Source organism: Mercenaria mercenaria, chromosome 15, assembly GCF_021730395.1.
Source record: "Mercenaria mercenaria strain notata chromosome 15, MADL_Memer_1, whole genome shotgun sequence".
In the NCBI taxonomy this organism is placed as follows: Eukaryota; Metazoa; Mollusca; class Bivalvia; order Venerida; family Veneridae; genus Mercenaria; species Mercenaria mercenaria.
Window position 1 is genome coordinate 50975317 of NC_069375.1, and position 27758 is coordinate 51003074.

At 38.0% G+C, this 27758-nt stretch overlaps 1 protein-coding gene across 1 annotated transcript in view; it reads left to right on the top strand.

Moving 5' to 3' along the window:
• LOC123563858 (axonemal dynein light chain domain-containing protein 1-like) overlaps positions 1-27758 on the top strand; it is a 168961-nt gene that overhangs the window by 122255 nt on the left and 18948 nt on the right. Inside the window, exons 23-25 of the mRNA XM_053524238.1 lie at positions 11716-11812; positions 18945-19142; positions 19544-19708. Coding sequence (XP_053380213.1) covers positions 11716-11812; positions 18945-19142; positions 19544-19708 — 460 coding nt within the window. The remainder of the gene's footprint in view (positions 1-11715; positions 11813-18944; positions 19143-19543; positions 19709-27758) is intronic.

Here is a 27758-nt window from a genome sequence, read left to right on the forward strand (position 1 = left end):
AGAAAATGCTTGTTTTATCGCAAGAGACCAATTTTTTGGTCCAATCTTAATGAAAATTGGTCAGAATATTTGTTTCCATGAAATCACTAGGTCACACATGTTTTACACTGTTATGGAGTGTTTCTTAGGTGAGCGACCTAGGGCCATCTTGGCCCTCTTGTTTTTTGTGTTTTAGAATTGTTTACCAATAGTTTGAGGTTTCTTTTGTCAAAATAAATGGTATAATGAATTCTCTGCAAATGTTTTGGACAGTGGCCATTACTTTGTAATTATGTCTCCCCCATAGGTGTGTGGGGGAGACATATTGTTTTTGCCTTCTCCGTCTGTCCGTCTGTCTGTCCGTAGGGGAGAGATTACAAAGACACCTTCTAGTTTGTGTCTACTTGAGCTTGAGGAAATATGAATTATACAAAAATGGCACAGTAAAAGTTGTTTAAATATTGCAACACAGTGCGAAACAAGGTCAACTTTAAGAATATACCGAACAAATGCAATTTTTTAAACATTACTATTAGGGGGTTGTTAACCCTAGTAATAAATGCTTAAAACCCTTGTAATGATTGCCTTTAAACCCAGTATCAGTTGATATTAGTGGTATTTAAAAGAACAGAGCATTTGCAACATTTTGGTTACTCTGACAATGAGAATGCCCTATTAACCTTTAGCCTGCTGGCGGCAAGTGATTCTGCCTTTGCGACCAGTGCAGACCAAGATCAGTCTGCAGGCTGATCATGGTCTTCACTGTTCACTATTCAGTCATTAAATTTTAAGTGAACATCCCTTCGAATAATAAATGGTAGAGCGGGTTCGGGTATTTGTGAACACTTGGGCCAAAATTACGGTCTATCCTGTACTATCAATATTTCGACCTCAACCTGTAAGCATTAAAAACTTTGGTCAATTTTCTTCGGTAATTTTTGAACACTGGGGCAATTTAAACTTACATATAGTCACTGTAATCGTAGCTTCTGTATAATAGGTGACGGAGGGTAATAGTGAACTAGTCTGGAGTTAGCGAACACTTAGTCGGGCATTAGTGAACACTTTGAAGGTTTTTAAAAAAAAGTATTTAACATGGACAGTGAAACAAGAAACAGATTTTAATTTCATTGAAAACTGTTTGTACTGTACTTTTTAGCTCACCTGTCACGAAGTGACAAGGTGAGCTATTGTGGCCGCTTGATGTCCGTCGTGCGTCGTCCGTTGACAATTTCTAAATTGAATCTTCTTCTTGAAAACCACTGGGCAGAATTACACCAAACTTCACAGGAATGATCCTTGGGTGGCCTCCTTTCAAAATTATTCAAAGAATTGAATTCCATGCAAAACTCTGGTTGCCATGGCAACCGAAAGGAAAAACTTTAAAAATCTTCTTGTCCAAAACCACAGGGCCTAGGGCTTTGATATCTGGTGTGTAGCATCATCTAGTGGTCCTCTACCAAAATTATTCAAATTATCCCCTTAGGGTCAAATATGGCCCCACCCCCGGGGTCACATGGTTTATATAGACTTATATAGGGAAAACTTTGAAAATCTTCTTGTACAAAACCACTTGGCCTAGGGCTTTGATATTTGGTATGTAGCATCGTCTAGTGGTCCTCTACCAAGATTGTTCAAATTATTCCCTAGGGTCAAATATGGCCCTGCCCCTGGGGTCACATGGTTTATATAGCCTTGTATAGGGAAAACTTTGAAAATCTTCTTGTACAAAACCACATGGCCTAGGGCTTTGATATTTGGTATGTAGCATCATCTAGTGGTCCTCTACCAAGATTGTTCAAATTATCCCCCTTGGTTCAAATATGGCCCTTCCCCGGGGGTCCCAAGTTTTACATAGACTTATATAGGAAAAAAAGTTTAAAAATCTTCTTGTCTGAAACCACAACACTTAGACCTTTGATATTTGGTTTGTAACATTGTCTTATGGTCATCATGCAACCAAAATTGTTCAAATTGTACCCCTTGGGTGAAAAGAGGCCCTGCCCTGGGGGTCTCAAGTTTTATATAGACTTATATAGGAAAAAGCTTTAAAAATCTTCTTGTCTGAAACCATACGACCTAGGCTTTTGATATTTGGTATGATGCATATGTACTGCAGTAGTCCTTTACTAAAATTGTTCAAATTATGCCCCTAGGGGGCCACGCCCTGGGGTCACTTAGTTATTCTGTGAGTTATATAGGAAAAATACTTAAAAAATCATCTGATCCTATTTCCAAGACTGTTTAAGACTGTTTAATTATAATTACCTGATGACCCCAAGTAATATGATGTCACTTAACTGTGACCTTGACCTACTGACCTACTTTCTTGTTTTTTAAGATACAGCCTTGCAATTTTGATGACATACACAGTTTTGCACACAAATCGTAAAACTGAATTTCATTGACCATGAATGTGACCTACTGACTTTCTTAATATTTTATCATCAGTTTGACATTTGAAACATGTAGCTCATATTACTCAGGTGAGCGATCCAGGGTCATCATGACCCTCTTGTTTAATTAAAACTAACAAAACTGAGCAAATCACAATAGATTTATAGTTCAGATTCATTTAATAGTCATCAATCATATTCTTTTTAGCTCACCTGAGCCAAAGGCTCATGGTGAGCTTTTGTGACCGCTCAATGTCCGTCGTGCGTCGTGTGTCCGTCAACATTTTCTAAAAAAATCTTCTTCTTGAAAACCACTGGGCAAAATTACACTAAACTTCAGAGGAATGGTCCTTGGGTGGTCCCCTTTCAAAATTGTTCAAAGAATTTAATTCCGTGCAGAACTCTGGTTGCCATGGCAACCGAAAGGAAAAATTTTAAAAATCTTCTTGTCCAAAACCGCAAGACGTAGAGCCTTGATATTTGGCATGTTACATCATCTTATGGTCCTCTATCAAGATTTTTCAAATTGTGCCCCTGGGGTGAAAAGAGGCCCTGCCCCTGGGGTCACAAGTTTTACATAGACTTATATAGGAAAAAACTTTAAAAATCTTCGTGTCTAAAACCACAAGACCTAGACCTTTGATATTTGGTATGTAGTATTGCCTTGTGGTCCTCTACCAAAATTGCTCAAATTATTACCCTGGGGTGAAAAGAGGCCCCACCCCGGGGGGCCTCATGTTTTACATAGACTTATATAGGAAAAGCCTTTAAAAATCTTCTTGTCTGAAACTACAAGACCTAGGCCTTTGATATTTTGTATGAAGCATTGCCTTGTGGTCCTCTATGAAGGTTGTTCAAATTGTTCCCCTGGGGTGAAAAGAGGCCCAGCATCGGGGGTCCCAAGTTTTACATAGACTTATATAGGAGAAAACTTTACTGTTTTGATTCTAGCAAACATGTCATTTGTTTACAGTATTAAATTAAGAAACTGGCTTTTTCTCCATGAGTGCAGCAGAAAGGTGCATTCAGCAGTAATCGCATTCAAACTGCAAGTCAGCAGTTTCAATTTCGGTCATGGATAATAAGTCTGTGGTGGTCACACATGATCGATGCAGCCATCTTGGACAGTTATGGCAAATGATCCAGTTTTCTGCTTCATTGTCGTATGGCTTGTTGCAAGCGAAGCATTCCTTATTATTAATATTCATGTCAAAACAATCTACGGTATTGTCGTCATTGAACTGTACATTTACGGACGATTCAGAATCTGATTCTCCGCGTTTCCGTTTTCTACTTTTCTCAATCAGTTGAAGTTTCTTTTTAATTTCTTTCTGCTTCTTTCTCTGTTCTTTTTAGCTCACCTGAGCCAAAGGCTCGTGAGCTTTTGTGACCGCTCAATGTCCGTCGTGGGTCGTGCAGCGTGCGTCGTGCATCTGTCAACAATTTCTAAAAAAATCTTCTTCTTGAAAGCCACTGAGCAGAATTACACCAAACTTCACAGAAATGATTCTCAGATGGTCCCCTTTCAAAATTATTCAAAGAATTGAATTTAATGCAGAACTCTGGTTGCCATGGCAACCGAAAGGAAAAACTTTAAAAATCATCTTGTCCAAAACCGCAAGGTGTAGAGTGTTTATATTTGGCATGTGACATCATCTAATGGTCCTCTATGAAGATTGTTCAAATTATGCCCCTGGGGTGAAAAGAGGCCCAGCCCCGGGGTTCACAAGTTTTACAAAGATTTTAATAGGAAAAAACTTTAAGAATCTTCTTTTCTAAAACCACAAGACCTAGGCCTTTGATATTTGGTATGTAGCATTGCCTTGTGGTCCTCTACCAAAATTGTTCAAATTATGCCCCTGGGATGAAAAGAGGCCCAGCCCGGGGAGGGTCTCAAGTTTTACATAGCCTTATATAGGAAAAAACTAAAAATCTTCTTGTCCAAAACTGCAAGGCGTAGACCCTTGATATTTGGCATGTGACATCATCTTATGGTCCTCTATGAAGGTTGTTCAAATTGTGCCCCTGGGGTGAAAAGAAGCCCCTCCCCGGGGGTCACAAGTTTTACATAGACTTATATAGGAAAAAACTTTAAAGATCTTCTTGTCTAAAACCACAAGACCTAGGCCTTTGATGTTTGGTATGTAGTATTGCCTTGTGGTCCTCTACCAAAATTGTTCAAATTTTAACTCTGTGGTGAAAAGAGGCCCAGCCTCTGGGGGTCTCAACTTTTACATAGACTTATATAGGAAAAATCTTCTTGCCTTAAACTGCAAGGCCTAGGCTTTTGATATTTGGTATGTTGCATTGCCTTATGGTCCTCTGCCAAAATTGTTCAAATTATGCCCCTGGGGTGAAAAGAGGCCCTGTCCTGGGGGTCCCAAATTTAACATAGACTTATATTGGGAGAAAAAAAATCTTCTTGTCTGAAAAGTCAAGGCCTAGGCCTTTGAAATTTGATATATAGCATTGCCTAGTGGATTTCTAACAAGATTGTTTAAATTATGACCCTGGGGTGAAAAGAGGCCCCGCCTCTTATAACAATGAGTTGTATAGGAATTAGGAATAAATACTTAAAAAATTATCAGATCATATTTCCTAGACTGTTTAATTATAATTACCTGATGACCAAAAGCGATACGGCGTCACTTGACTCTGACCTTGACCTACTTTCTTGTTTTTATGCCCCCGAAGATGGGCATATTAAAATTGCACTGTCCGTCCGTCCGTGCTTCCGGTAAATTCTTGTCTGGGCTGTAACTCTTCCATCCATAAAGAGATTTTGTAGTAACTTGGCATAAATGTTCACCATAATGAGATGATGTGTCATGCGCAAGACCCAGACACCTAGCTTCAGGGTCAAGGTCACACTTAGAGGTCAAAGGTTAACATGGTCTGTTTCGTATCCGGTTCATAACTCTGCCATCCATGAAGGGATTTTGAAACAACTTGGCATAAATGTTTACTATAATGAGGCGACATGTCATGCTTAAGACCCAGACCCCTAGCTCCAAGGTCAAGGTCACACTTTTAAGTCAAAGGTTAACATGGTATGTTTCGTGTCCGGTCCATAACTCTGCCATTCATTAAGGGATTTTGAAATTACTTGGCATAAATGTTCCTCAAATGAGACGACATGTCATGAGCAAGACCCACACCCCTAGCTCCAAGGTCAAGGTCTCACTTAGAGGTCAAAGGTTAACATGGTCTGTTTCTTGTCTGGTCCATAACTCTGCCATTGATGAAGGGATTTTGAAATTACTTGGCATAAATGTTCCCTATAATGAGATGAGGTGTCATGTGCAAGACCCAGACCCCTAGCTCCAAGGTCAAGGTCACACTTAGAAGTCAAAGGTGTTTTTTGTCTGGTCCATAAGTCAGGGATTTGAAAATAATTTGACACAAATGTTAACCATATTGAGAAGATGTGTCACGCTTATGGCCGAGGCCTCTTAGATCAAGGTCAAGGTCACAAAATGATATGTGATTTTTTGCGCATACAACTGTGGCATACTTGGGTCTACTTTGTGGGCATTTGTCACCAATAGTGGCAGCTCTTGTTTAAGATACAGCCTTGAAATTTGGATGACATGTACAGTTTTGCACACCGATCTTAAAACTGACTTTCAGTGACCATGAATGTGACCTACTTTCTAATATTTTAGCATCAGTGTGCCATTTTAACATGTGGCTCATATTACTCAGGTGAGCGATTCAGGGTCATCATGACCCTCTTGTTTCTCTTCTCTTTCTTTTTGCCTTCTTAACTTTTCCTCTTGGACCTTTAATTTTTCGCTCTTCTCTCTCCCTTTTACGTAATTCTTTAGCTTTAGCTTCGTCATCCTTTCACTTCTTTCTTTCTACAAGTAAGTCATGAAATTTCTGGCCTGATATAGCTTTAGGTAAAGACATTTTTGAATTAGGTACGGACTTTGCCTTCGATTTTTTGGCGGACAGAATAGTTAGGATAGACCGGAAAGCACTTCCAACAGTAGATGTAGAGGCAGTCGCAGAATGTGGTTTTACGACCTGAATGGCGGCGGGATGCTCATTTTTAGACATCAGAGGTCTGCTTTCTTCACCACTTACGCACGTCTCATTTTGATCAGCATTGTTATTATTGTTATTGGTGTTATTATCAGAGTTTTTCACCATTTGATTTTCAGACGTCGCTTTGTGGTTTTCGTTGCAGTCAGTCTTGTTATTGTTGTTGTCAGCTTTATCATTTTTGTCGAGCCCACTTGCGGTGAGCTCAAATAATCGTCACCTTTGGTGGGTCAGTATATGTGCGTGCGTCTGTGCGTGCGTCCATCCATTCCGATTTTGTTCGGACCATAACTTTGACATGCATGGACCAATCTTGTTTATATTTGGCATGAATGTTTACCTCAATGAGAAGGAGTGTCATGCGCAAACCCCATGTTCCTATATCAAAGGTCAAGGTCACAGTTGCAGGTCAAAGGTCAAATTGAAGTTTGTCCGGACCATAACTTTGACATACATGGACCAATCTTGTTTATATTTAGCATGAATGTTTACCTCAATGAGAAAGAATGTCATGCGCAAACCCCATGTTCCTATCTCAAAGGTCAAGGTCACAGTTTCAGGTCAAAGGTCAAATTGAAGTTTTTCCGGAGCATTTCTTCTTCATGCATGGTGGGATTTTGATGTAACTTGGCATGAATGTTCATCATTATGAGATGGAGTGTCATGCACAAGAACCAGGTCCCTATGTCTAAGGTCAAGGTCACACTTAGAGGCCAAAGGTGCTGGCAGGGTCGACATTCTGCCCATGGGCATGCAGAATGTATTTCTAGTTGCCAACAAGTTGATGATTTTCATCGTTGTTATTTTTTGCAGTGCTGTCACTGATTTCTACGTCATTATCACTCTTGACAAGTGTGTTTTCATTCCTGTTCTCAGTGGTGTAATCATGATTTTCTTTGTTTTCAATATTATTGTTGTCAACAGTACTGTTTTTGTTATTCTTCACATCTGTATTGTTGCTAGTCTTGTCCTCAGAGTTTCTGACATTTACGTCAATTTTGTCATTAGTTGTATTCTTGGTGTCCTGATTGGAATTGGTGTTACAAGCGGCAAAGATACGGCTTGGTTCCATCTTTAAGGTTCCTAACACTTTTCTAGGATCTAGGGCAAATAGTGATTATCCCTAAAAGCCTTAACCGCGATGTCAACAGTGACTGATTTTAACCAAGCAGGCTTGAACACCTCAGCAAATTTAGCTTTGGTTATGTATTCCCCAACATTTTCTATTTGAAATTGTCTGACCGATCCTCTCCAAGACTCTTTCAACGAACTGAAAAGTTTCAGATCACACGGCTGCATAATGTGCGATGCATGTTGTAACAGGCAATACAAGACAATGTTGTTATCCCTGCAGAAATTGGATGCTTCCAATGTACAGTGCGTACTGTGTCCATCTACAAAGAGAACAACAGGGCGCTTTATGCTGCGCTCATCCAGTCCTGGTGGGAAGACATCTTCAAGCCATTTAACAAAGAGCTCGGAGTCCATCCACCCTGATTCAGTATGGCCGAACATTGCCTCAGGAAAGCCTTCAAGTGGATTAGTGGTAAACCTCTTCTCGGGATAAACAATGAGTGGACGCATGAAGTAGCACATACAACGGAGGACAGTTACTTGCGTTTTATCGCTCGAAGTGAAATTGTACACATTGGGAACGCCTTGTGGAGCTAAAACCTTCCCACTCTTTGGGCACAGAGGAAATCCCGACTTATCAGCATTAATCCAACGAGAGGGGTCATTCACTTCATCAGCCATAAAGTTAGAAAAAATTTTAAACCATCCTTCAACCTTGGTCGGAGTTATAGCGGCTGTCTCCTTCGCCAGTTGCTGGTGAGTGCGTTCAGATATTTCTGGGTGACGCTTAAAGAAAGCATAAAACCAGTCCTTTCCTGGCCTGTTGTTTGTAAAGGGCGTCGACCTGCCATCAACATCAAGAATGCGCTTTATGGTGTCTAATATTTCAGCGCAGGTTCTGCCAAACCCTACCTTTGCTATGTATACGGCCCACTTAGCTAGTGCATTTTCTTCAGAGCTTGACAGCACAGTATTTGGCCCTGGCTTACAACCAATTTCTATATTCTTGTTGACTTTTGAAGATAATGAGATCTTTGGTATTTGAAAAGCTCTAGCAGCTCTACACAGAGACATAGAACCATTTCTGATCATGTCGACTGCATGCCGTAACGTTTCATCAGAGTAACGTTTTCTAACTCCAGCTTGGCAACTCATGTTTCTAAAAGTAAAAACGGTACTGGTAAGATACTGAATATTGGTTTTATTAGCTCGACTATACGAAGTATAAGGAGAGCTATCCTACTCGCCCCAGCGTCGGCGTCGGTGTCTTTCCGCGTCCCCACCTTGGTTAAAGTTTTGGTGCACTTTCTCTTTTTTCAACTTATCTCTGTAATTACTTGATGGATTTGATTCAAACTTGAAATACTTATTCCTCATCATCATCCACATCATCTGCCATAAGGGCCATAACTCTGGCACCAATATTTCATGAATTATCCCCCTTTTCACTTAGATTTTCAGGTTAAAGTTTTGATGCACTTTCACTCTATCTCTGTTATTACTGAATGGATTTGATTCAAACTTAAAATAGTTGTTCAACATCATCACCCACATCATATGACACAAGGTGCATAACTCTGGCACCATTTTTTCTTGAGTTATTCCCCCTTTTTATTTAGAATTTCAGGTTAAAGTTTTGGTGCACTTTCACTCTACCTCTGTTTTTACTGAATGGATTTGATTCAAACTTAAAATAGTTGTTCAGCATCATCACCCACATCATATGACACAAGCTGCATAACTCTGGCACAATTTTTCATGAATTATTCCCCTTTTTACTTAGAATTTCAGGTTAAAGTTTTATGCACTTTCACTCTATCTCTGTTATTACTGAATGGATCTGATTCAAACTTAAAATAGTTGTTCAACATCATTACCCTTATCATATGACACAAGGTGCATAACTCTGGGACCAATTTTTCATGAATTATTTCCCTTTTTACTTAGAATTTTAGGTTAAAGTTTTGATGCACTTTCACTCTGTCTCAGTTATTACTGAATGGATTTGATTCAAACTTAAAATGGTTGTTCAACATCATCACCCACACCATATGACGCAAGGTGCATAACTCTGGCACCAATTTTTCATTAATTATTCCCCCTTTTTACTTAGAATTTTATGTCAAAGTTTTGATGCACTTTCACTCTGTCTCTGTTATTACTGAATGGATTTGATTCAAACTTAAAATAGTTGTTCAGCATCATCACCCACACTATATGACACAAGCTGCATAACTCTGGCACCAATATTTAATGAATTATGCCCCTTTTTGCTTAGGATATACTTATATAGTGTTTTGATACATTTTATCTTTACCTCTCTTATTACTTTAAGTTGATATTTTTGACATAGACTCAGACTATTGTGCAATATCTTCATCCACAATTGGAGTCATTAAACACTCCAGTGACAGCTCTAGTTTCCTCAGATGTGCCCAGTTTCACTATCCAGCATCGAAATAGTCGAGCGCGCTGTCTCCTGTGACAGCTCTTTGTTTAATATGTAGTAGAGTATACAATAAATATTTCATTTTTAAGACCGAGCTGGCGAGCATATATGAATTAAAAATAATGTTCATTAATACCTGACAGTTAAAAAATGTTGTCCGGTGATAGTGAACCCCTTTCAGACAAGAATCAAGAGCATCCTGCTAGACATAAACACAATAACACAGATGCCAAACGTATTTAGACCGCATTTTACTGCAAGTCGTCGTACAATATGATCAAAAAGGTGTCAAGGCTTATGTCGCCTCGTCCAAAAATTAAGCTACTTACGTTATTTCGGAAATAGTTGGGTATTAAAATATAAATTTGAAAATTTAAACTTACCTTGCAAGGTCAGAAAATTTCAGACGACCGGAAGTTGTAAAAGACCGAATGATTGAAATATTTTTATCAAATTTATTCTAAAATGATTGACTAGAAAAGATTTATCTAAAGTGTTCACTAACTACCGAACGTTCACGAATACCCGAACCCGCTCTAGTGCCAAAATTGAATGATAGACCAGTCCAGTTTAGAAATTTAGCAGGATAAAGGTTAAGTAATGAGTAAGAAAACATGTTGCTATGGAAGTTAGCTTTTTATGAAATGCCCCTACTGTCATTTATAATGCCCCCCTTTGAAGAAGGAGGGGTATACTGTTTTGCAGAATGTCTGTTGGTTGGTCGGTTGGTATGTAGACCAGTCCGTTTCCGTATGATAACTCAAGAACACTTAGGCCTAGGATCACGAAAGTTGATATGGAGGTTGGTCATAAGGAGCAGATTACCCCTATTGATTTTGAGATTAGTAGGTCAAAGGTCAAGGTCACAGTGACCCAGAACAGTTGAACATTTTCCGGATGATAACTCTAAGAATGCTTGAGCCTAGGATCATGAAAGTTGATAAGGAGGCTGGTCATGAACAGCAGATGACCCCTATTGATTTTAAGGTCAGTAGGTCAAAGATCAAGGACACAGTGACCTGGAAGAGTTAAACTGTTTACGGACGATAACTTGAGAACGCTTGGGCCTAGTATCATGAAAGTTGATAGGGAGGTTGGTCATAAGCAGCAGATGACCACTATTGATTTTGAGGTCAGTAGGCCAAAGGTGAAGGTCACAGTGACCCAGAACAGTTAAACCATTTCTTGACGATAACTTGAGAATACCTTGGCCTAGGATCATGAAAATTGATAGAGAGGTTGGTCATGACCAGCAGATGACCCCTATTGATTCTGAGGTCAGTATGTCAAAGTTCAAGGTCACAGTGACCCGGAAGAGTTAAACTGTTTCCATACGATAACTTGAGAACACTTGGGCCTAGGACCATAAAACTTGATCATGACCAGCAGATGACACCTATTCATTTTGAGGTCAATAGGTCAAAGGTCAAGGTCAAATTGACCCAGAACAGTAGAACTTTTTTGTACGATGACCAAATAATTTCAGTTTCTTGTGCATTTACTGAATGCATCAGGTGGGGCATTTCGTGTTCTACGAGCTCTTGTTTTCATTCATCATTCATGTTAAGTGGTTGGCAGTTACTTGTAGAGAACATGGTAATACGAGGAAAGAACCTTCGACAACTGAATGAACTTTTATAAAGGAAACCTGTAATGAATTAAAACAGTGATAATGATGCTGAAAGTTTTTAAAAAAATCTTGTCACTTCCATGAACTGGACTGGGTTTCTGTGTAAAAAAAAAGACTTATTTTTTATTTGCCATTTGAAGGTGCTGCAATGGTATAGTGATGGACAACACCCAGAGGAGAAGAGATCAGATGGAAGAAAATGCTGACCATGAACTGAAAGATTTACAGAGATTGAAGGTATTTTACACATTTTAATACTAGGTACATGCATGGTGACTTAAGACAATTTAATGCCAGCTGACAAATGACAAATTTCACCATCTTGTAACTTGTAAATGCATGATCTAGCATTATCTAAATGTATTCTGCTTGTACACAACCTTTAGACACATAGTCCTCTTGTTTATGAGAAGAACATTTGTAAATACTTAAAATAGATAATTATGTCTCCCACCACACAGTGGTGTGGGAGACATATTGATTTACTCCAATCTGTGTGTCTGTCTGTCACAAAGCTTGTCTGCACTCTAAGTCAAACATTTCTCATCCGATCTTCACCAAACTTAAACAAAATGTGCTTGCCAATAACTGCTTGGCCAAGTTCAATATCTAGCCAAATCCACCCAGGCACTTCGGAATTATGGCCCTTGACCAAAAATTACAGAACCATTCATACAAGTCCATCTAGACTCACTAACTGTATATATAAAGACAGACTTACTATTCAGATGATTAGGCAGTTGTGGGAGACATGCGCTTTTCTCAAAAGCAGCTCTAGTTTTGAATTTAATTTCGAGGTGATTAAAGTCATTACTATTTCAGATTTAAAAAAGATATGTTATTACGATTCACAACCTTGGACTTTGTACATATGGCTGACATTTAACAAATTTAATCTGTTGAATGTCAGATCCATACTGCCTGTGTACATTGGCTGACATTTAACAAATTTAATCTGTTGAATGTCAGATCCATACTGCCTGTGTACATTGGCTGACATTTAACAAATTTAATCTGTTGAATGTCAGATCCATACTGCCTGTGTACATATAGCTGACATTTAACAAACTTAATCTGTTGAATGTCAGATCCATACTGCCTGTGTACATATGGCTGACATTTAACAAATTTAATCTGTTGATTGTCAGATCAATACTTAGATCTTTCCTTTTTGAGTTGCACAGATTGTCTGTACTCTGCTTTGTTATTGTAAAATGAAATCCTTAGTATCTTTTTATGCCTCCCCTTTGAGGAAGAAGGGGTATATTGTTTTGCAGATGTCGGTCGGTCTGTCTGTCTGTCGGTTGGTATGTAGACCAATCCGTTTCTGGATGATAACTCAAGAATGCTTGGGCCTAGGATCATCAAAGTTAATAGGGAGATTGGTCATGAGCAGCAGATCACCCCTATTGATTTTGAGGTCAGCAGGCCAAAGGTCAATGTCACAGTGACCCAGAACAGTTAAACAGTTTCCGGAAAATAACTTGAGATTGCTCAGGCTTAGGATCATGAAACTTAATAGGGTCACTGGGTTCCCACGGTCAGGGAAAAGTCAGAGAAAAAAGTGTTTTTTCAAGGTCAGGGAAAAGTATGGGAAATTTGGAAATTGGGGAAAAGTAAGGGAAATTTGGAACCAGAACAGAAGAATTAGTTTGTGAAAAAGCAAAAAGAATGAAAATAAAAAGCAAAGGCAGTTTCTTCACTTTTGGCTAAACCAAGCATTTTTACAAATATTTTAGTTAGCACTATAATATATATTTTGTATTTCAGACCAAGAAATTATAGTTTATTGTCCTTAAAAAAATTTATTATGCCCCCCTTCAAAGAAGGAGTGGTATTTTGTTTTGCAGATGTTGGTTGGTAGGTCGGTTGGTATGTCAGTATGTCCAATCTGTTTACGGATGATAACTCAAGAACGCTTGAGCCTAGGATCATGAAAGTTCATAGGGAGGTTTGTCATAACAAGCAGATAAGCCCAATTGATTTTGAGATTAGTAGGTCAAAAGTCAAGGTCACAGTGACCCAGAACAGTTAAACGGTTTCCAGATGGTAACTGAAGAACCCTTAAGCCTAGGATCATGAAAGTTGGTAGGGAGGTTGGTCATGACCAGCAGATGACCCCTATTGATTTTGAGATCAGTAGGTTAAAGGTCAATGTCACAGTGACCTGGAACAGTTAAACTGTTTCCAGATGATAACTCAAGAATGCTTGGGACTAGGATCATGAAAGTTGATAGGGAGGTTGGTCATGACCAGCAGATGACCCCTATTGATTTTGAGGTCAGTAAGTCAAAGGTCAAGGTCACAGTGACCTGGAACAGTTAAACGGTTTCCAGATGATAATTCAAGAACGCTTAGGCCTAGTTTTATGAAATTTGACAGGGAAGTTAATCATGACCAGCAAATGACCCCTATTGATTTTTAGGTCAGTAGGTCAGAGGTCAAGGTCATAGTCATCCAGAACAGTTAGACCTTTTCCGGACAATAACTTGAGAACCTTTGGGACAAGGATCACAAAACTTGATAGGGAGGTTGGTAATGACCAGCAGATGACACCTATTCATTTTTAGGTCAGTAGGTCAAAGGTGAAGGTCACATTGACATGGAACAGTTAAACCGTTTCTGGACGATAACCTGAGAATGCTTGGGCATAGGATCACAAAACTTAATAGGGAGGTTGATCAGGACCGGCAGATGACCCCTATTGATTTTGAGGTCAATAGGTCAAAGGTCAAGGTCACATTGACACTGAACAATAGAACTTTTGTGTATACAGTGACCAAATAATTTCTGTTCCTTGTGCAGTTACTGAAATGCATCAAGGGGGTGGGGGGGGGGGGGGTGCATTTCGTGTTCTACAAGCTCTTGTTTTAATAGAATTATGTCTCCCCCAATAAAGAGGTCAAGCTTTCACCTTTGGTGGGCCGATGGTCTAGTGGTAACACGCTTGACTGTCATTCCAGAGGTACGGAGTTCGAATCCCGGTTTAGGCACTTGAAATTTCAGAGATGCTCTTGAGTGTCTCCCACCTAACTAAGAGGCCTGTACTGGTTCTTCCCAGGAAAGACGGCTTCGCGTGTATCGGTGCTATACACTGGGCATGTTAAAGAACCAGACTATCTATTCGCAAAGAGCTAGGCTAAGTTAGCCAGACATGCCTGTATCTAAAATGATTTCTCTCTGTCTGTTCTGGGGGCTTTATCTCACTCTGTCCCTCTGGTCTGATCGCTCTGTCTGTACTAGTAGAGGATGAATTTCGCACCCTGTGTAGGCGTATGTAAAGCGCCTCTGAACGTTCTTATTAGCTCACCTGTCATGAAGTGACAAGGTGAGCTATTGTGACCGCTTGATGTCCGTCGTCCGTAGTGCGTCGTCCGTCAACAGTTTCTAAAAAAATCTTCTTCTTGAAAACCACTGGGCAGAATTACACTAAACTTCACAGAAATGATCCTTGGGTGGCCCCCTTTCAGAATTGTTCAAAGAATTGAATTCCATGCAGAACTCTGGTTGCCATGGCAGCCGAAAGGAAAAACTTTAAAAATCTTCTTGTCCAAAACCACAGGGCCTAGGGCTTTGATATCTGGTGTGTAGCATCATCTAGTGGTCCTCTACCAAAGTTGTTCAAATTATCCCCCTAGGATCAAATATGGCCCAACCCCGGGGGTCACATGGTTTATAAAGACTTATATAGGGAAAACTTTGAAAATCTTCTTGTACAAAACCACATGGCCTAGGGCTTTGATATTTGGTATGTAGCATCATCTAGTGGTCCTCTACCAAGATTTTTCAAATTATCCCCCTAGGGTCAAATATGGCCCCGCCCCGGGGGTCACATGGTTTATATAAACTTATATAGGGAAAACTTTGAAAATCTTCTTGTACAAAACCACAAGTCATGGCCTAGGGCTTTGATATTTGGTATGTAGCATCATCTAGTGTCCCTCTACCAAGAATGTTCAAATTATCCCCCTAGGGTCAAATGTGGCCCCGCCTCGGGGGTCCCAAGTTTTACATAGACTTATATAGGAAAAAGCTTTAAAAATCTTCTTGTCTGAAACCACATGACCTAGGCTTTTGATATTTGGTATGATGCATTGTCTAGTAGTCTTCTACCAAAATTGTTCAAATTATGCCCCTGGGATTAAAAGAGGCCCCGCCCTGGGGTCACTTAGTTATTCTGTGAGTTATATAGGAAAAATACTTAAAAAATCATCTGATCCTATTTCCAAGACTGTTTAATTATAATTACCTGAATTACCCCAAGTAATATGATGTCACTTGACTGTGACCTTGACCTACTGACCTACTTTCTTGTTTTTTAAGATACAGCCTTGAAATTTTGATGACATACACTGTTTTGCACACAAATCGTAAAACTGAATTTCATTGATCAAGAATGTGACCTACTGACTTTCTTAATATTTTATCATCAGTTTGACATTTGAAACATGTAGCTCATATTACTCAGGTGAGCGATCCAGGGTCATCATGACCCTCTTGTCATGAAAAAGGCGCTATATAAATCTGGTATAATAATATAATATAATGATAATACATGGGGGAGACATATTGGTTTTGCCTTTGCCATCCGTCTGTCCGTCCACATTAAGCTTGTCCGGCTTTCACAGGTCAAACTGCTGGCCGGATTTCGACGAAACTTCATAGGAGTGATCAGTACCAAGCCTAGTTGTCCACATCACTGGCATATTCCGCTTCGCATCACAAAAAGGACCACCAGAGCTAAAAATAGAAAAATTTTATCCACCTTTCACAGGTCAAACTGCTGGCAGGATTTTGACAAAACTTCACAGGAGTGATCAGTACCAAGCCTAGTTGTGCATATTGCGTTTTACTGCACAAAATGGCCACCAGAGCTAAAAATAGAAAAATCTTGTCCAGCTTTCACAGGTCAAACTGCTGGCTGGATTTCTACAAAACTTCACAGGAGTGATCAGTACCATGCCTAGTTGTGCATATCGCTGGTATGTTCTGCTTCGCTGCACAAAATGGCCACCAGAGCTAAAAACAGAAAAATCTTACTGGGCTTGCTGGCTGGATTTCGACGAAACTTCACAGAAATGATCAGTACCAAGCCTAGTTGTGCATATCGCCGACACGTTCCACTTCGCTCTACAAAATGGCTGCCAGAGCTAATGGTATACATAGGGGGAGACATATGTTTTGTGAAAAAAAAAGCACCTTCTAGTTAAAATTGTAGAACATAATTCTGTTAAGCAAGCTCATATATCCTTTCTGTTTGCCTGGCAGAGTAAAATGTTGTATCAGTGCTATGAACTGTGTAGTCCAGCATAGTTGCATAGTTATTTCTTTATATTATCACAAAAGCCAAAATAAAACTATTCTTTTTTGTATTTTTGCTTGTATGGAAAAGTTACTTGGGAAAGCTTATTACACACCATTCTGTTTCAGTGTTTATGGAAGTTCAGTGTTGAATATAGTTTGAATAGTTATTAGTGGTGGATTTTGTTAAAAGTAAAAGACCATTTTTGCAGCATCTTAATTTTACCCTGTAATACTTTAGAATTCAGTTAACAGAGAAAAACTGAAAATTAAGAGAGGTAGAAATTATGATGCAAACAAATCACATAATTTGGGTAGAAATTAGGACATATTTGGCATCATAGCTTCACATCTAATATTGAGCAATTAAAAATTGAAAGTTTAACAGAAAAGAAATTAAAACACAACTACTGTTGTACATATAAAAGGTGCAAGTAAAGTTTGCTCCAACTGGAAATATAAATCAGCATATAATAGAAACATGTAAATACATTCAGTCATTTAATACTGATATTTTGAGGTATTTAAGCTGAATACTATTGACTATATTCACCGAGTTCAGGAGTTTTCAACTTTTGAAAATAAACAAATGCTATAAATAATTTGACATCAGATCTTTAATTATTATTTGTACAATGCAAACTCAACTACGGTAATGTAAAAGAAATAAACAACTTTTTATTGCAACATACATGTGCTATTAAGTCTGCAAGTGGACTACCCCATAAATTAAGTGAAAAATGCCTTTTCTACAGAAAAAAATGTATGAAAAGGACAAATTTTCACAGAATGTCTTACATTCATCTGAACTGACACAGTAGTAAAATGTAGGCCAACATTTACAATAGATGACAAGTTAAGCTTGTTTTGGTAAAGGAAAATTGGAAGTTAGTCAGGGAAAAGTCAGGGAATTTTATTTTCTCTGCTTTGTGGGAACCCAGAGGGAGGTTGATCAGGACCAGCAGATGACCCCTATTGGTTTTGAGTTCAATAGGTCAAAAGTCAAGGCCACATTGACCCAGAACAGTAGAACTTTTGTGTACAGTGACCAAATAATTTCTGTTCCTTGTGCAATTTGTTAGGCTGCGCGTGTTACGTGAAATTTCTTTGGGGAATATTTTTAGCTCAGAGTCAGTTTTTTATTATTTATTATTTGTTTCAAGTCCACTTAATTGAGGAATTAGAAAAATCCAGATTCTGTTTCTTCTTTTATTCAGTTTTCAACAACAATATATGGATGTCCACATAATAACAATAATTTCTATGAACACAATTAAATTAATCAAAACTTTGTAATTATCTTGCTGGATATCTCGACATGAAACACAGAAGTATACCTTATGTCCTTCTTATTTCGTAGGTAAAATTCTCCTGTCTACTGTTATCATTGACTTTTATGAGGTTCATGACAACAATAATATTAACGAATGATATTGCAGGAAACCTACATGTCCCCTAGCAACAAATCTCACATACTGCGATACTTAGTGAGATTTCACGTGATTTCACGTGACCAGGGACCTTTGTCTTTGCGTGTCAAAAGATTATTATCTTACTGAACAGATATTAAGATTATATAATAAAATGCAATAAGACCATTAACAAACGTATAATAGCAATTAGTTTGACACTGCAAGATCTTATCAATGTTTAGTAAGAAATAAAACATTTTTATAATGACAGCATGTAAATTCTTTTAGTTCTTTTAAAATTATTGACAAAGTTCGAGTTTTTACATATACAACCATTTTTAAACATTTTTAAAACAAATTATTTGAAAGTTTTAAACACTAATATCACTGCATGACAAATTACTGAATGCATGAAGGGGGGCATTTCGTGTTCTATGAGCTCTTGTTTTGCTTGACTTGTATTTGTAGCTTATTTATATTCACTGCTTTACTGCCTCTGCAATCATTGCCATCAAGTTTAGTTTCCTTGCACTTCATATTTCCCAAGCAGCTCACACGTTAATTCTTCCACTGCTATTCTTGGGACTTTCAGGACCTTAAGTGCTTGGATTTATCAATATAAACATATTTTTGTACTCATTCTGCCTGTTCTACAGCATGAATGTGATGACTGGATTAAAACTGCCAAGATTTTGACCAGTAAGCTCTTGTCTGAGCCTGTGGACACATTGTTCCCGCCAAAACCATCAGATATTGAGAAGAAGGAACCAAAACAGGTATCTCTCATTCAGCAAGATCAGGAGTACGTAGATCAAGAAAAACTGAAGAAACCTGAAGACATGGAAGTGAAGGAGGTATATGATTCTTTCATGGAAATATGTGATTGTAATAAAATGTATATGCAGTGAAACTCCTCTAAACCAGAACCCCTCCATAATGAAGGAATTTTTGTCTCCCAATATTTGGCCTTATTTCATTTGAAAAAAAATACCCCTGTAAACTGGCCTTAAAGGCAATCATAATTTTGGCCCTTGCCTTTTATCATGGTTACTAAAATGTACTGTACTTGGTGGTAAATGTTTATAAAAACTCTAATGGTGTTGTTTCATACAGATACTAAACAAGATTGAAAATGAATTGTATAACTAATTTTTTTAAGTAGCACACTTTCTGTTAATTGCATGTTCATACAGGATTGTATTCTGTTACTGTTTAATAGTAAAGTATTAGAATAAGGAAAATTTTTCCGTAACAGAGAGAGAAACCTAAGGAGGGAGAGGGTGAGCGAACATCACAAGAGGTGAAAATAGAGGGAGTAGAGGGTGAACAAACAGAAGCTGGTACAGAGGTGACAAAACCAACAAGAGAGAAGGCAAAGCCAGAGTCAAGTACAAGTACACAGACACAAGCAGAGGAGAAGGTAACAGTTTGTAGGATTGAAAACATTGTTTCCCACAGAGCTCTTTAGTCTAAGCTATTTTTACAGGTAGTCATAGTGCCCTGACTAAAGTTAGTTTGATTTAATTCATTGGAAAGAATATTAAATTTGCTAACATCATTTGCATAATGCTTAGTGTTTGATTGACATGTTCAGACTGACTTGGACTACAACTGAGCGAATACCCTTTCGACCAATTTTTATGCCCCCCTTTGAAAAAGGAGGGGTATATTGTTTTGCAGATGTCGGTCGGTCGGTCGGTCGGTCGGAATGTAGACCTATCCGTTTCCGGATGATAACTCAAGAACGCTTTGGCCTAGGATCATGAAAGTTGATAGGGAGGTTGGTAATGACCAGCAGATGACCCCTATTGATTTTGAGGTCAGTATGTTAAAGGTCAAGGTCACAGTGACCCTGAGCAGTAAAACAGTTTCCGGATGATAACTCGAGAACGCTTAGGCCTAGGGTCACGAAAGTTGATAGGGAGGTTGGTCATGACCAGCAGGTGACCCCTATTGATTTTGAGGTCAGTATGTCAAAGGTCAAGGTCACAATGACCCTGAACAGTAAAACAGTTTCTGGATGATAACTCAAGAACGCTTAGGCCTAGGGTCACGAAAGTTGATAGGGAGGTTGGTCATGACCAGCAGGTGATCCCTATTGATTTTGAGATCAGTATGTCAAAGGTCAAGGTCACAGTGACCAGGAACAGTAAAATGGTTTCCAGGCAATAACTCAAGAACGCTTGGGCTTAGTGTCAGGAAAATTGATAGTTAGGTTGGCCATGACCAGCAGATGACCCCTATTGATTTTGAGATCATTAGGTCGAAAGTCAAGGTCACATTGGCCAGGAACAGTTAAATGGTTTCTGATCTTCTTGTCCAAAACCATAGGGCCTAGGGCTTTGATATTTGGTATGTAGCAAAATCTAGTGGTCCTCTACCAAGATTGTTCAGATTATTTCCCTGGGGTCAAATATGGCCCCACCCCTAGGGTCACATGGTTTATATAGACTTATATAGGAAAAAAATTTGAAAAACCTCTTGTCCAAAACCACAGGGCCTAGGGCTTTGATATTTTGTATATGACATCATCTAGTGATCCTCTACTAAGATTATTCAAATTATTCCCCTAGGGTCAAATATGGCTCCACCCAGGGGGTCACATGGTTTACATATACTTATATAGGGAAAAACTTTGAAAATCTTCTTGTCCAAACCGCAAAGTCTATGGCTTTGGTATTTTGTAATGTAGCATCATTTAGTGGTTCTCTACCAAGTTTGTTCAAGTTATCCCTCTCGGGTCAAATATGGCCCTGCCTCAGAGGTCAAATGGTTCATATAGACTTATATAGGGAAAAACTTAGAATCTTCATGTCCATAACTTACATCATTCAAATTTGGGCCACATGTACAGTTTTGAGTGGCAAGATGAACCTTGACATGAGTTGACCTTGATCTTGACCTAGTGACCTACTTTCACATTTCTGTACCTACAGCCTTCAAATTTGGACCACATACATAGGTTTGTGTACTGAAAAAAACTTTGACCTTGTTATTGACCTAGTGACCTACTTTCACATTTTTGAAGGTACAGGTTTCAAATTTGGACCACTTGCATAGTTTTTTGTTCCTAAATAAAATTTGACCTTGATTTTGACCTAGTGACCTAGTTTCACATTTCTCAAGCTACAGCCTTCAAATTTGAAACACAAGCATACTTTTGTGTACTGAAATGAACTTTGATCTTGAGATTGACCTAGTGACCTACTTTCACATTTCTGAAGGTACAGGCTTCAAATTTTGACCACTTGCATAGTTAAGTGTTCCGAAATAAAATTTGACCTTGATTTTGACCTTCAAATTTGAACCACATGCATAGTTTTGTGTACCGAAATGAACTTTGATCTTAAGATTGACCTAGTGACCTACTTTCACATTTTTGAAGGTACAGGCTTCAAATTTGGACTGCATGCATATTTTTGTGTTCTGAATTGAAATTTTACATTGATTTTTATCTATTACCTAATTTCACATTTCTCAAGCTACAGCCTCCAAATTTGTAGCACATGCATAGTTCTGTTTACCGAAATGAACTTTACCTTGAAATTGATCTAGTGACCTGCTTTCACATTTCTCAAGCCACCGCTTTCAAATTTGGACCACATACACATTGTTTTGTACCTAAATGAAATTTGACTTTGATTTTGACCTTGAGCTAGTCTTGAAATTTGGAACATTCAAAAATGGCTCAGTGGATGGCGCCAAGATCAATCTGTAATCTCTTGTTAGGTTAATAGGTTAAAGGTCAAGGTCAGATTAAACCAGAATGGTAGTACTTTTGTTTACAGTAAGCATATAATTTCTGTTCCTTGTGCAGTTACTAAATGCATCAAGGGGGGCATTTCGTGTTCGACGAGCTCTTGTCTAAATTTGATATTAGAGCAGTGACACAGTTATCGACAGGTTAATCTAATTAGAATTACACAAATTACGTTCTTTGTTTACTTCTTGTAGTATCTACCCTATTATGTAAAGCGGTTTTTGATTGCCTTTTCGAAAGGTATTTCCCAGTTATTGTGATATGTCCACATTATGACAATAAAAAATCGATCTCCTTTGTTGACATAGTTATCAACATCTGGATATAGTTATCGACAGCTATATATAGTTATCGGCAGCTAAATATAGTTATTGACAGTTATATATGACCTTTTAATTTTCTGGAAATTTTATGCAGTGTTTTATAAATAAATATATTTAAGTTCAACTTATTCATGTAAAACTATTTACTTAATAAAAAAATGTGCAGATGATATGCTAGTTAGCCTCTCTTTCAAATCACATGGTTACGAGGACAACATATACAAATTAATTGGCCACTAATTGTTTAATTGATTCAATTAATGACTTGGCCAATGCAAAGGTAGCGAAACCATCTCGCAATATTTCAATGGCAGCCCTCATTTTTGAGGAAGAATATTTCAACCTCTTGTTATGTTGAGATGACATCTAAAATCAGGGATAAAATGGTTTGTAAGCATTTAAATGCTATTTTCCTATACTCGATTTAAATAAGAAAAGAGGTTTGACGACTCAAATATTCACTTTGGAACATTTTTAAATATTATTCTATAGGGACCATGTCGATATTAAACTGTAGACATCACTGAAATTCAGAGATAGTTATCGACACCCACCAGTATGACACTAGCTTTCAAAAACTACAAAACGAACACATAAAATATATTTACAGTACATTGTGATATTATAGGGTTTCCATGACATTATTTTCACTTAAAAATCAATTAAGATCTACAGAACTGTCGATAACTGTAAACTGTCGATAATACATGCACCTGCTCTAGTAGTAACTAAACAGTATAGCAGCATAACTTATTTCTGCTACATTTGCAAATATTTTTTAATGCTTGTTCAGTTGCTATGAATGTAAGTAATTGAAAGCACTTGAAGTCACTATAGGCTGTTCAATGATTGTAGAGACCATAGTCTCATAAACAACTGCTATATTTCTTTTTAGCTCACCTGAGCCAAAGGCTCATGGTGAGCTTTTGTGACCACTCGATGTCCGTCATCCGTTCATGAGTGTCAAGTCTCCCGGATCTTTCGTGAAACACACAGATTTTCGGTTCATCTCCTGGTCATATGGAAATCAATTATTTCTCCTTGAAATCCACAATTCCAGGCTTATGGTATCATGTATCAAACTAAATCACTAATTACACACTATGGCTGGCGTAATTTATCATTCTATGATAAAAGTTTAACAAGGTCACCCACTGATGACATTCTGCAAATAGGTGTGTGTATGTTCCTTGGGTTATTTTTGGGTTATTGTAATTGGAGAGTGGTGATGTTTACATAAATATGATAAAGAGGTGAGGGTGGAAAAGATTTTAGGAATACAATTGTACAGATAAAAGAGCTGACCTTTACTGGAGTTTTGACATCATTACCACTGATGGCAGAAGTGAGAAAACAACTTGAGATAGGTTTAAACATTTTTTTAACAGCTATAATTTTGTATGGTATTATTTTTATTGAGTAAAAAGCACTTTTAAAATCTAAATATATATAAATATAAATCTAAGTATAAATCTAAAATGATGAAATGAGTTTATTTCCAGTCTGTTTATGCTACTGCTCATGTGCTAAAACTCTAGCAATGTCTAAATGACCTGCAGATTATTCAATGGATGCACCAAATAAAAAGAAGAGATATGCCAGTAAATTTAATCAATATTAAATTACAATTAAATGACAATAATTAAATAAATACTTTTATTGTTCAAAATATTTTAAAATGCAACTTACAATCCCTGAAACCATTGCCCAAATCAGTTAAACAATTCAGAAAGGAAAAATGATTTAATTTATTTGTCGGTTTAATATTCCACAGAAAAATTTCCTAAAAATGCTGGTCGATAAAATCTCCTGGATTTTTAGCTTGACTATTCAAAGAATAGTAGAGCTATTGAACTCACCTGTGCGTAGGCGTCTGCGTCCGCGTCGGCATCCCGATTTTGTTAAGTTTTTGTATGTAAGCTTGTATCTCAGTACCCACTAATGGGAATGGATTGAAACTTCACATACTTGTTCACTGTCATGATCTGACATGCACTGTACAGGTCCCATAATTCTACTTTGCATCTTTTTCAAAATTTTGCCCCTTTTTCGACTTAGCAATTTTTTTGGGTTAAGTTTTTGTATGTAAGCTGGTATCTCAGTATCCACTAATTGAAATGGATTGAAACTTTACACACTTGTTCACTGTCATGATCTGACATGCACTATGCAGGTCCCATGACTACTTTGCATTTTTTCAAAATTATCCCCCTTTTTCGACTTAGCAATTTTTTTGGGTTAAGTTTTTGTATGTAAGCTGGTATCTCAGTATCCACTAATGGGAAAGGATTGAAACTTCACACACTTGTTCACTGTCATGATATGACATGCAGTGCAAAGGTTCAGTAACTCTACTTTGCATTTTTTCAAAGTTATGCCCCTTTTACAACTTAGCAGTTTTTGGTTAAATTCTTATATGTAAGCTGGTATCTCAGTACCCACTAATGGGACTGGATTGAAACTTCACACACTTGTCCACTGTCATAGGCTGATAAGCACTGTGCAGGTTCAATAAGCCTGTTTCCCATTTTTACAAAATTATGCCCCTCATTCAACTTTTGTATTCATTCAATTGACAAGGCTGTTGAATAGTCGAGCGTTGCTGTCCTACGACAGCTCTTGTTATCAAATCTCCTGAGTTTTAAACTGAAATCTCCTGGAAAATTGTCCAGGAAACTTGGCATTTATGTCTGTCGTCCATCCGTCAAAAATTTCTAAAAAAATCTTCTTCAGAACAACTGGACAGATCTACACCAAACTTCACAGGAATTATCCTTGGGTAGCCCCCTTTCAAAATTGTTGAAAGAATTGAATTCTGGTTGCCATGGCGACCGAAAGAAAAAACTTTAAAAAATCTTCTTGTCCAAAACCGCAAGGCGTAGAGCCTCGATATTTGGCGTGTGTCATCATCTAATGGTTCTCTGGGAAGATTGTTCAAATTATGCCCCTGGGGTGAAAAGAGGCTAGCCCCGGGGGTCCCAAGTTTTACATAGACTTATATAAGAAAAAAACTTTAAAAATCTTCTTGTCTGAAACCACAAGACCTAGGCCTTCTGTATTTGGTATTTAGCATTGCCTTGTGGTCCTCTACCAAGATTGTTCAAATTATTACCCTAGGGTGAAAAGGGGCCCTGCTCCGGGGTCCCAAGTTTTACATAGAATTATATTGGAAAAAAAACTTTAAAAATCTTCTTGTCTGAAATTGCAAGGCCTAAGCTTTTGATATTTGGTATGTTGCTTTGCCTAGTGGTCCTCTACCAAGATTATTCAAATTATGCCCCTGAGGTGAAAAGAGGCCTCACCCTGGGGGTCACAAGTTTTACATAGACTTATATTTTTGATACTTGGTATGTTGCACTGCCTAGTGGTCCTTCTTGTCTGCAAGGCCTAGGCTTTTGATTTTTGGTAAGTTGCTTTGCCTTGTGGTCCTCTACCAAAAGTGTTAAAATTATGCCCCTGGAGTGAAAAGAGGCCCTGCCCTGGGGGTCCCAAGTTTTACATAGTCTTATATAGGAAAAAAACTTTAAAAATCTTCTTGTCTTAAAGTTCAAGGCCTACCCTTTGATATTTGGTATGTAGCATTGTCTAGTGGTTTTCTAACAATATTGTTCATATAATGCCGCTGGGGTGAAGAAAGGCCCTGTTCCTGGGGTCACTTGTTTTACATAGAGCAAAAAGCCTTTATAACTCGGCAATGCTTGAGCCTAAGACTCTCAGACTAATAGAGAGGTTGAGCTTAGATGTTTAGATTGTTTAGTGGTCCTTTAGGTGGCACCCTTTCAGAATTGCCAAAAGAATTGAAATCCATACAGAACTCTCATTGCCTTGGTAGCCGAATGGAAAATCTTTAAATATCTTCTCCTCAGAAACTATTAGCTGGATTTCAAAACTATTTTGTAGAAATGTTCCCTGGGTGACCCTTTACCAAAATTGCTCAAGCTGTTTTGTTTCGATAAAAAAACATGGCCACTAGGGGATGGGGCTTATTATTGATCAGAATGTTACCCTCAATAAAATCTTGGACCAGTTTGATATTGGGTCCTCTGGGGTCAGAAACTAGGTCACCAGGTCAAATCAAAGGAAAAGCTTGTTAACACTCTAGAGGCCACATTTATGATAGTATCTCTATGAAGCCTGGTCAGAATGTTAACACTGATGATCTTTAGGTCAAGTTCAAATCTGGGTCAGGTGGAATCAAAAACTAGGTCACCAGGTCAAATCAAAGGAAAAGCTTGTTAACATTTTAGAGGCCACATTTATGACTGTATCTTCATGAAACTTGGTCAGAATGTTAACCTTGATGATCTCTAGGTCAAGGCTGAATCTGGATCATGCAGAAGGTGACCTACTGACGTACTTTCTTGTTTTTAGCTCACCAGGTGAGTTATTGTGATCGCTCGATGTCTAGCGTCTGTCTGTCGTCTGTCGTCTGTCAACATTTAGCTTGTGTATGCGATAGAGGCTGTATTTTTCAGCTGATCTTCATGAAATTCTGTCAGAATGATTACCTTGATGGGATGTAGGCTAAGTTCAAAAATAGGTCATCTAGGTTCAAAAACTTAGGTCACTAGGACAAATCAAAGAAAAAAATTGTTTATGCGATAGAGGCTGTATTTTTCAACTGATCTTCATGAAATTTTGTCAGAATAATTACCTCGATGAAATCTAGGAAGAGTTCGAAAATGGGTCATCTTGGGTCAAACACTAGGTCAATAGGTCAAATAAAAGAAAAACATTGTGTATACGATAGAGGCTGTATTTTTCAATTGATCTTCATGAATTTTGGTCAGAATGATTATCTTGATGAAATCTAGGACAATTTTGAATATGGGTCATCTGGGGTCAAAAACTAGGTAACTAGGTCAAATCAAAGAAAAACCTTGTGTATGCGATAGAGTCTGTATTTTTCAATTGATCTTCATGAATTTTGGTCAGAATGATTGCCTTGATAAAATCTAGGTCTAGTTCGAATATGGGTCATCCAGGGTCAAAAACTAGATCACTATGTCAAATCAAAGTAAAACCTTGTGTATGCAATAGGGGCTGAATTTTACACCGGATCTTCATGAAATTTAATCAAAATGTTTGTCTATATGAAATCTAGCTGGAGCTTGAATACGGATCTAGGGTCAAAAACTAGGTCGCTAAGACAAATCAAAGAAAAATGTTTTGTACGCGATAGAGGCTGTATTTTTCAATTGAGGTTGATGAAATTTAGTCAGAATGATTGCCTTGATCAAATCTAGGTCAAATTCGAATGTAGGTCTTCTTGGCTCAAAAACGAGGTCACTAGTTCAAATTGAAGAAAATACTTGTTTACACTAAAGAGACCACATTTTTGGTCCAATCTTAATGAAAATTGGTCAGAATATTTGTTTCCGTGAAAT